General features: G+C 35.8%; 2 protein-coding genes and 1 pseudogene across 2 annotated transcripts; 1 reads left to right on the top strand and 2 right to left on the bottom strand.

The window, feature by feature from the left end:
• Window positions 1-1,185: 1,185 nt before the first annotated feature.
• On the bottom strand, window positions 1,186-5,255 carry LOC113351280. The gene is made up of 4 exons (XM_026595295.1): window positions 3,920-5,255; window positions 2,253-3,779; window positions 1,587-1,831; window positions 1,186-1,497 (listed from the first exon to the last, which is right to left on the bottom strand). Exons 1-4 carry the CDS (start codon window positions 5,253-5,255, stop codon window positions 1,186-1,188), a joined length of 3,420 nt encoding a protein of 1,139 aa, XP_026451080.1.
• Window positions 5,256-7,960: 2,705 nt separating this feature from the next.
• On the top strand, window positions 7,961-8,611 carry LOC113351279 (charged multivesicular body protein 1b-like). The gene has a single exon (XM_026595294.1). The coding sequence runs from the start codon at window positions 7,961-7,963 to the stop codon at window positions 8,609-8,611; it is 651 nt and encodes a 216-aa protein (XP_026451079.1).
• Window positions 8,612-8,827: 216 nt separating this feature from the next.
• On the bottom strand, window positions 8,828-10,135 carry LOC113353458 (annotated as a pseudogene).
• Between the last annotated feature and the right edge of the window lie 227 nt (window positions 10,136-10,362).

Here is a 10,362-nt window from a genome sequence, read left to right as displayed (position 1 = left end):
GTAATTCTTGCATGGAATTCATCGATAGTAGTTTTGGTGATTAAGTTGCATTGTAATTTCCTATTGCCTTTTTTTGTTTCAATGATTCTTATCATTCTTGTTTTCTTGTTTCAATTAAAAGAAGAACTTCTCTAAAAAGAACTAAAAACTTGAACAATGAAGATGAACTTTCTGAGGTTATCCTTTTGAATTTTTAGATTTTAACCTATAAATGTTCACCACCACGGTATATCACTCCGAGCTGTTTTATAGTGCCAAAATGTAGTTGCAGGAAATCCTACAACCACACCCTTAATGAAATCTTAATAACAATTCAAGTAATCATCTTAAAGTTCATAATTTCATTCATAGAATCTTCAATATGGTTACAAGATTTAGGACAAGTTCTAACTTGGAGAACAAACAATCTTTCTCTCTCCTCATCTCTCCAAAAAATCTCTCCCTTTACATGGTCGCTCGGTCCCCTTATATATGGATTTACATAGTGGATGACAGCTAATAAAACCTTTATTTTCGGATCTGGAATGCGTCATTATCGGACGCTTATCCTGACTCTTCTCGCACGTGCTCTATAAATTCGCACGACCATCACACTTTACTCATGATTCTTCTGATGTCATCTGCTGCTTCATCCTAAATATATTGTATGAGATACCCTTCGCTCGTTTACTGAATTATTACTTCGCGCGCATATTATGATGTGCGGTATTTAGTATCTACAGACACTGACACTATCATTAGCTGCAGAAGTCAATTACACTATTGAGGGAAGAAATTTTTTTTGTTCTGAGACTGACAGTATCATTGGGTCTGTGTGAAAATTCAAAAAATAAATAAGAAACAAGAAAAATGTTTTATCAATCTTTTAATTAGTTGACTTGAATCCAACGAGTTCTTTAATCTAAAATGAGGGAAGTTTTACTTGAAAGGAACTAAAAGGAAAAGATAGAAAACGAAGTGTACCCACGAAGGAAGCTTTTCATGATCTTCAAACACTTCATTGACATGCTGTGTTTTGTCTTCTGCTCTTTTGCTTTCTGTATATGTGACAATCTAATGTGGATAAGTTTCAATTTTTGATGATATGCAAGATCATAAAACAAGCTCACAAACAATCTTTGATGATCTTAAAACACTTCATTGATTTGCTGTACTTTTGTCTTCAACTCCATCATTACATTAAGTCTAAATGTAAGCAATGTTGTTTACATGCCATTCGCCTTTGCCATCCTCCACCTTTGAATCGTAATACTCAATCTTATCCAACTCAACATCACAAGAGTAGTACTCATAACTTATTGAAACATCCTCCCCTTCGGCTTCACGAAGCCCAACCAACTGGAATATGATTTTGAGTTTAGGGTTTGTGACAATTTCAATAATTACACAGTCATATTGTAAATCCCAGAAGGTAAGTTTTTTAACAGCATTCTGAAAGCTCCTCCCCAGTTCAATATTCCTTTGTCTCACCCACTCGCACTTATCATCAGTATTCTTCTTCCAAACCCAAAATTTTAGTTGTTCGTATAGGGGTCCAATTCATAATAGCATAACGATCCTCCCATCTTCACTAGATCATGATGCACACAAAACGATTCGTCGTTGGGGAGTTTAGTAGCATGAAAAGTTTCTGTACTAAAATAAACATTATATATTGCTTTCTTGAGTTCTTCAGTACCGCCTCGAAGCCAATATAAAACACCATTCGAGAAAACAACTCCACTCCTCTTAGAGTTGTAAGGTTTGTCGAAACGGAAACCAGGCTTTACTAGATTTCTCCAAGATTCCCTTCCGAATTCTCCAAGTGTTAAGATCTTGCAGAAATTGTCATCTGCATCCCCACCAAACACACGGCTTTATAATTCTCCCCGACAGGGTCATAAGCCAAACGAAGGTCACAATCCCATAATTTTAACCCAACCGGTAGCGGAAGATTAACATAACGACTTGTAATCGGGTTGTAAACGATATAATCATAATAATATTTGCCTCGATAAATCAGCAGCAAGCCATTAAAAGATTGTTGAATTTTCATGTTATTAAGCCGATAATAATCGGTTTCTGGTCTAAACCTAATAATTTTTCTTTGATTCTTATCTTTCTTTTTTTTTGATCAAAAGGGAAGTTGTATTAAGAAGTAGAAGAATGTACATAGTTTCTACCAGAGGTAGATGAAAAAAAGAAAGCTATAGATTACATGAAGATAGAATCCCAGGTATTTAACACAGAACTTGAGAAACTCAAGTGAATACGATGTCCTGTTGCAGCTACCCAAGCTAGGACTGCAGATTTAACTTCGTTAACCAAGTCATCATCTGTTTTATAAAGATATTGAGTTTCGAAACGTCTGCAGTTCCTTTCTCTCCAAATCGTACTAACAATTGCTGCCGGAATCAAATCCCAAATATAATTACCAGAGCTTGAGAATAAATGGTGATGCCACATATCTGCTAAGATATTCATAGAACCAGCCAGAACCCACACCCAACCTGTTTTAGGGATCAGGCTAAACCATATCTTGTATGCAATCTTACAATGGAGAAATAAGTGGTCTTGCGACTCAGCACCAATTCCACATAAAGCACAAGAATTATACAAGTTCAAACCTTTGTGTAGAAGTACATCTATGGTATTCAGTTTACCATGAATTAGACTCCACATTAAGATATTGATCTTAGGAGGTATTGCAGACTTCCAAATAAAATGATACGGAAAGTTGTCGACACCGAATTCACTAACCAGTTTTGCATAAAGTGATTTGACTGTAAAGACCCCCGTGGTGTTGAGTCTCCATCTTCTCGTGTCTGGCAATCCATCCCGAGCTGGTGGGTTGTCGCCAATAACAGTTAGAAGTGCAGCGTAATCTTCAACCTCTAAAGAATGAAGTACTCTCTTGAAATCAAACTTCCAATTACCGTTCGAAGATACCATGTCTGCTAACTTGACGTTTCTATCTCTTGATAACTTATACAAATTTGGATAAACAGTTGCTAGAGGAAGTTGACCACACCATACATCATTCCAAAAGTAAATTCCTCTACCTGAATGTAAATACAATGTGTAGTTATCGTAGATTAATCCTTCCATTTCAGCAATGCTCCGCCAACAAGAAACAACATAAGATTGAGTTATTTTACCGGTATTCCAAAAGGAGAAATCATCCCCATATTTGTGTACTATAATTTTGTACCAGAGTTTATTCTTTTCGACACCATACCTCCAACACCATTTAGCCAATAGTGCTTGATTCATTAGCTTAAGATTGCAAACACCAAGACCACCTCTCTCTTTAGTTGCACGGACCATGTCCCAATTAACTAAATGAGATGTCTTTGCACCATCCTTGCATTCCCACAAGAAATTACACATCTTCTTTTCTAGGATCTTGATAACTGAAGCAGGAGCCTTAAACAACGAAAAATAATAAGTGGGAAGAGAAGACAAGATACATTTTAAAAGAGCAAGTTTACCTCCTCTAGATAAAGAGATCCTTATCCAAACAAATAATCTAGCATCAAACTTCTCAAAAATTGGATCCCAAATTACTTTCGAGCCAGACTTTGTACCAAGAGGCATCCCAAGATACATAAAAGGTAAGCAATCAGTTGAACAACCAAATTCCTCTTCCCAGATAGCTAAGTCAGGTACATCCCCCACACCAATGAGTCTAGTTTTAGATGTATTTACCTTTAGACCAGCGATGAACTCAAAGAAATGTAAAGCAGAGAATAAGTTAAGTAACTCATCCTTGTTATTATCCACAAAGAAAATAGTGTCATCTGCATAATGAAGGTGATTGACTATGATGCTTATAGGGGAAACAGAGAAGCCACTGAATAAACTTTGATTAGATGCTTTATCCATGAATCTAGAAATCCTTCCATAGCAATATTAAACAGAAGAGGAGAAACCGGACAACCTTGTCTTACATCTCTAGTACTAGTGAAGTAGCCGAATGAAGACCCATTAATAAGAACCGAAAAGGAAGAAGTAGAGTAGCAAAATCTCAACCAATCACACCATTTCTTGCTGAAACTCATTTGTTGTAATACAAATTCGACATATATCCAGTTTATTCTGTCAAAAGCCTTCTCAAGATCAATTTTGCACACAATTCCAGGTTTTCCAGACTTAAGTCTGGAGTCCACCAACTCATTAGCAATTAATGTATCATCAATTATTTGCCTACCTTCAATATATGCACATTGCACCGGAGAGATGAGCTTATCCATAACAAGTTTAAGCCTTGTAGCTAGAACTTTTGCTATGATCTTGTAGACGCTTGTAAGAAGACAAATAGGTCTACAATCATTTATAGTCTCAATATGATCTTTTTTAGGTACAAGAGTAATGAAAGTAGAGTTATGTTTAGAGTTGATAGTACCTGTAGTGCAAAATTCGTTTACCGTACTCATAATATCTTCCTTGATAAAACGCCAACACTTCTGAAAGAAGAGTATAGGAAAACCATCCGGACCCGCAGCTTTATCATTAGCTAAGTCACTGATAGCATGCAAAACTTCTTCTTCAGTAAAATTAGCTTCTAAAATAGAAGCTTCCAGAGAGGTGATAGAATCAAATTCAATCCCCTCTAAATCAGGTCTTATAACTTCTTCTTCAGTAAATAGTGTTTTATAGTACTCCACTATAGGATCTTGAAGCCTTCCTCTGTCAGAAACCAATTCATCACCAATGTAAAGTTGTCTGATTCTGTTGTATCTTCTTCTAGCAGATGCGTTACTGATGAAGAATGATGTGTTCCTATCTCCTTCTTGTAACCATTTAGTATTTGATTTGATTTTCCATGCAGTTTCCTCCATCTTTGAAATCTTCTCAAACTCCACTTTGTTCTGAAGTTGCATAATCCGCTCCTCTTCATTAAGAATATTATCTTCCGCAAGTCCATCAAGTGTTTGAATATCAGAGAGAATAGCATTCAGCCTCGTGTTGGTGTGACCAAATACCTCTTTGTTCCAGATTTTTCTTTGATTCTTATCAACATCATATAATGATAAATGATATTTACAACTACTTTTATCGAGCTTGGCACCAATGATACCTGGTGACGATGAGTAAGAAGAGTTCTTTTGATGAAGAAGAGCAAATCTCTTGTCGTTTAAGAGGTATTTGGACCATAATTTGCATACACAAGTGAACCGGACCACAGACTCAATTGGACCTCCAGTGAGTATATCATCCATAATGAGATCATGAGGAAGAGCTGTATTGGACTCAGAATCATTGTTATTCACCATGTTGGATGCAGGATATTGAAGTAAAATTAGGGTTTGACAACAACGGTGAAAGTGATAAGAGACCTAAATACGGCTGCATGTAAAAAAAAACACGAGCAATAGAATGTGCCCCGCCGGAATCCACGATATAGATTCCTACAGACAACGTACGTACCGGTTTGACGTAAAACTCAATAGGTCAAAGTAAAAAAAAAACGTGGCGGCTTTCAGGTTAACTAACACGAAAACCTAATCTTTTAAGTTTTGTGGTTTGTCTGATCTAAGCACATGAAATTCTACCTAATCCTAAATCACCATAAACTTATCAACTTTTGCAGATAATTTCATCATCCAAAATACCATTTGAGAGAGGTAGTATCCATAATCAGTATTAGAAAGAAAAATTTGAAAAAAGCATCCAAAACAAGAACGGAGATCGTATCCGCAATCACGTTAAGAATACATACTTCCCTCGTCATTTTTTCTGTGTCAATATCTTTACAGGTTGCTGGCGATTTTAGTAAGAGGAGGGAAGAACTTCGGGATGGATTATAAGAAGTATGTTAGGGTTGGTCTGATTGGTCAAGAAGACAAGTTCCAGATGTTATTAGATAGGTTAATTACCGTTTCATCATCATCAACTAAACTCAACGCATTCCAGATGTTATTAGATAGGTTAATTACCGTCTCATCATCATCAACTAAACTCAACGCATGATCCTGCTGCATTAGAGATTGGCGGGACGCTCCTAGAGGTCATGACATTCGTGCCTCATGGGGAGACAGCGTTAGTCTTAATAATATTGCTGCCTGAATTGATAGAGTAATTTGTTTAAACAAACTTTTTTTGCAATAAGACTAGGGAAGTCTTAGCTCAAATAGTCCAGATGATGTGCATACATATATATTTCAAGATTGCTATTATCATTGAAAAAATAAAGATAAATAAACGTAGCACACTTGCAAAAGAAGAACTAAAAGGAGAACATAAAATGAACTCCACCCTCATAAACAAGCTTTGATGATCTTGAAACACGTCATCGATTTGCTAGTTTTGTCTTCAACTCCATCATTACATTAAGTCTAAATGTAAGCAATGCTGTTCACATGCCATTCGCCTTTGTTGTCCATGTTTGAAATTAGCTCAATCTTATCCTCCCCGCCTTTTACATTAAGCCTTGGACGCAGGAACATGATTTTGAGTTTAGGATTTGTGACAATTTCAACAATTACACAGATATACTTTAATTCAATATTTTGAAAGCTCCTCTCCAGTTCAATGTTCTTTTCTCTAACTCATTCACACTGATCATCAATATTCTTCTTCAAAACCCATAATTTTAATTGTTGGTATACGAGGTTCCGTTCATAATAGCATACTAATCCTCCCATCTTCACTAGATCACCATCCGGCCCACTCAATGATGCGCCGTTGGGGAGTTTAGTGGCATACAAAGTTTCTGTACTAACATCAACACTATATATTGCTTTCTTAACAATCATGAGTTCTTCAGTACCACCTCTAAGCCAATATAAAACACCATTCAAGAAAACAACTCCATCCCTCAGATTCGAGAAAACAACTCCATTCATCATAGAGTTGTAAGGTTTATCGAAATGGAAACCAGGCTTCACCAAATTTCTCCAAGAATTCCTTCCAAATTCTCCAAGTGTTAAGATCTTGCAGAAATTCTTATCAGCATGCCCACCAAAACACACGGCTTTATAATTCTCCCGGACAGGGTCATAAGCCAAACGAAGTTCACAATCCCATAATCCTAACCCAACTCGGAAGATTAACAGAACCACTCATAATCGGGTTGTAAACGATATAATCATAATAATATTTACGTCGATGAATAAGCAGTAAGCCATTAAAAGATTGTTTAATTTCCATATAATTAAGCTGATAATAATCAGTTTCTGGTCTAAACCTAATAATTTTTCTTATACTCTTATCAACATCAAATAATGATATATAATATTTACAAGTATTTTTATTGAGCTTGGAATCAATGATACCTGGTGGTGATGAGTAAGGTGAGTTCTTTTGATGAAGAAGCGCACATCTCTTGTCGTTTAAGAGGTTTTTTGACCATAATTTGCATATACAAGTGAACCGGACCACAGACTCAATAGGAACTCTAGTGAGTATATCATCCACAATGAGATCATGAGGAAGAGCTGTATTGGATTCAGAATCATTGTTATTCATCATGTTGGAGGCAGGATTTTGAAGTAAAATTAGGGTTTGACAACAACGGTGAAAGTGACAAGAGCCTATATACGGCTGCATGTAAAAACAAACGTGAGCAATAGAATGTGCCCCACCGGAATCCACGATATCGGTTCCTATAGACAACATACGTACCGGTTTGACGTAGAACTCAAATCACGGTTCGAGGACGAGACACATTGACCTGATCAACTCAATAGGTCAAAGTACAAAAAAAAAAAAAAAAACGTGTTGGCGGCTTGTTCATTTTTAAATGTGTATAGAATTTCTTCCCGCTTTCAGGTTAACTAACACCAAACCTAATCTTTTAAGTTTTGTGGTTTGGCTGTTCTAAGCACATATAATTCTACCTAATCCTAAATCACTATAAAATTATGAGCTTTTGGAAATAATTTCATCATCCAAAATACCATTTGAGAGAGACAGTATACATAATCTGTATTAGAAAGAAACACTTGAAAATCATCCAACAATAATCAATTAGTTTGAAATGGAAGGAAGTTTTAATTTTGAGAAAGTGGAAAGAAAAACCGATGATCTTAAATCCATATCGGATAGTTTAAGATCAATGGCAGATGAACGTGAGAAAGAAATAGAACCCGAAAAGCTTAAGGTCAAGAATGCAATGGAAAAAGGAATCGAGAAGCAGATTCGAATTCACGTTAGGAATATGGTGCGCATGAGACATGAGGTGGTAAGTTATCGTCAAATATCTAACCGTCTTAACTCTATGGTTGATTACTTTGACAAAGAACCGGAAGGAAGTAAGGTGCTTAGTTTGATTCCAGCAATTGTTGAATCCATCGATTCTTCTTTAACAAGCGGGAATACTAGAAACATGCTGAAAACAATGGATCAAATAGATAAACAGTTTTTCGATGATGAAATTGTGGCCAAATTTACAAGTTCGTCCGCTACCGAGAGCACACCAACTGCAATGTCAGAAGATGAGGAAATTAGCACTTTGATCAAAAAAATAGCCGACGAATATAACATGAAGGCTTCTATAGAGTTAGAACCATCAAAAAGGACGGCACTCCGTGAAGAGGATAAAGAGGTAAAGAAAGTTGATGAAGGTGAAGTTGGTGTTAAGACCAAATCTAAAAGCTGCTTCAACATTTTTGCTTGTTGGTGTCATTAATTTTTTAATCGTTTATCTATCGTATTGATTTTGAATCTCTGATTATGTATTCGTATATCGTTTGTGCTTGTTATTTAAAGTCTAATAGTTTGATTGATGAACATGTATAACAAGAATTTGAAGGATAATATTTCATGCAAAATAAATACAACAGTTGTTTCAGATCTATAACCACTTTAACAAAACATCAAAGAAGTTTTCAGAATGTACTTGAGCAGACAATAAGTTTATTATCACGCCATCAAAAGACTAATAATTGTGCAGACACCAAGACCCATCATTGCCAAAAAAAAAACTAATCCTCCTGTCGGAAATAAAGAAGTAAGTACATAAAATATAAGCAAATTGACTGATCCATCATTGGAAAAATTCTAACACTCATCAACAGAGATTTTGAAAAAAAAAAAAAAAAAAAAACAAAGCCGAAAGCACATTTTCAAGGTATCAATTGTTTGGAATATAGAATTCTTAAGCAACCACATAACCAAAAATTTACGACTTGAAACAAAAAAGAAAACATTCAGAAAAACAATCAAATGAGAAAGATTTTGAATTTGATTCATACCCGAGCTTCAGACGGTTCCGAGGAACTCCAGTAGCATAACCAGTGAAGTAGAAATAACGACCCACAGCATAAACAAGTCCAAAACTAGCAGAAATTATTGGATGTTGAAGACCTCCTAGAACCAACAGAATATTGGCATGATTTCCAGTGAATTCTGATGCCCTCTCTACAATTCATCGAAAAAAAAGTGAAAAAGCCATAATCATCCGAATCGCCAAAATTAAATAAAACAAAATTTCGCAATGATGAAGAAACATAAACAGTAAGAAAAATTCATCATATCAATTACCTGAACACAATTGAAGAGCTTGGCATCCTTGCTTTCAGATTCCGATACGTACAGAACAGGATAAAACACCTTGTACCTAAAATTTTCCCAGTTACTTAGCTGGGTTGCACTAATACTTCTTGGAGCTCCCCGTATCGTGTGTCCCCGTATGGACACAGCCACACATACTCGGACACACCTAAAATACTTCTATCCTACTATAAACTAGGAAACAGCTGAAAACTAAATGTCACCTACCACTAAGGAAGATTATAGTCGAAAACATGTATGTGCTAGTAGAAATACACTTGTAGAATTGTAAACAAGTGCAGAAAAAAATACAGTTGTGTGGTTTTCTCGTTTACATTTCTATATATATCTTAAAAATTGACAGTATTTCAACATATACCGATGTGTCCCCATATTATAGTTTTTCAGAATTGTCGTATTAGACACGCGGACACGCCGCTGTGTCGGATACCCGTGGTGGTATTGGTGCAGCCAGTTACTTAGTAGAAGGTGAATAATATGGATAGAGAAAACCAATCATACAGAGAGAGAGAGATATAATAAATTACTTCTTCCTAGCTTTGCCAACCTGGAAAACCATACAGAAATTGAGAAAGCAGTAAAAAATGAGAGCCAGAACTACATATCCATACTCCTTGGGCAGTAAATCAACACCTTCCATTAATTGTTGTTAATTTGCTTTGTTGTTTTCCTTTGAAATTGAATCAAGTGATTTACAACTCATATGATTTCTTTGTTTCTCTGTTGATAGAGAATATGCCATGAGTATATATATATCATGGTTAGATATATAGATGAGGGAAAGAAAAAGAACTTGTTAAATGCAAGCATAGAAAATTCCCATTGATGATGTCAAATCAAATGCAAGCATATATATCCCATTGATGA

This window comes from Papaver somniferum, chromosome 2, assembly GCF_003573695.1.
Source record: "Papaver somniferum cultivar HN1 chromosome 2, ASM357369v1, whole genome shotgun sequence".
NCBI lineage: Eukaryota > Viridiplantae > Streptophyta > Magnoliopsida > Ranunculales > Papaveraceae > Papaver > Papaver somniferum.
The sequence above is the reverse complement of the archived record's forward strand: the minus strand, read 5'-3'. Positions and strand labels throughout refer to the sequence as shown.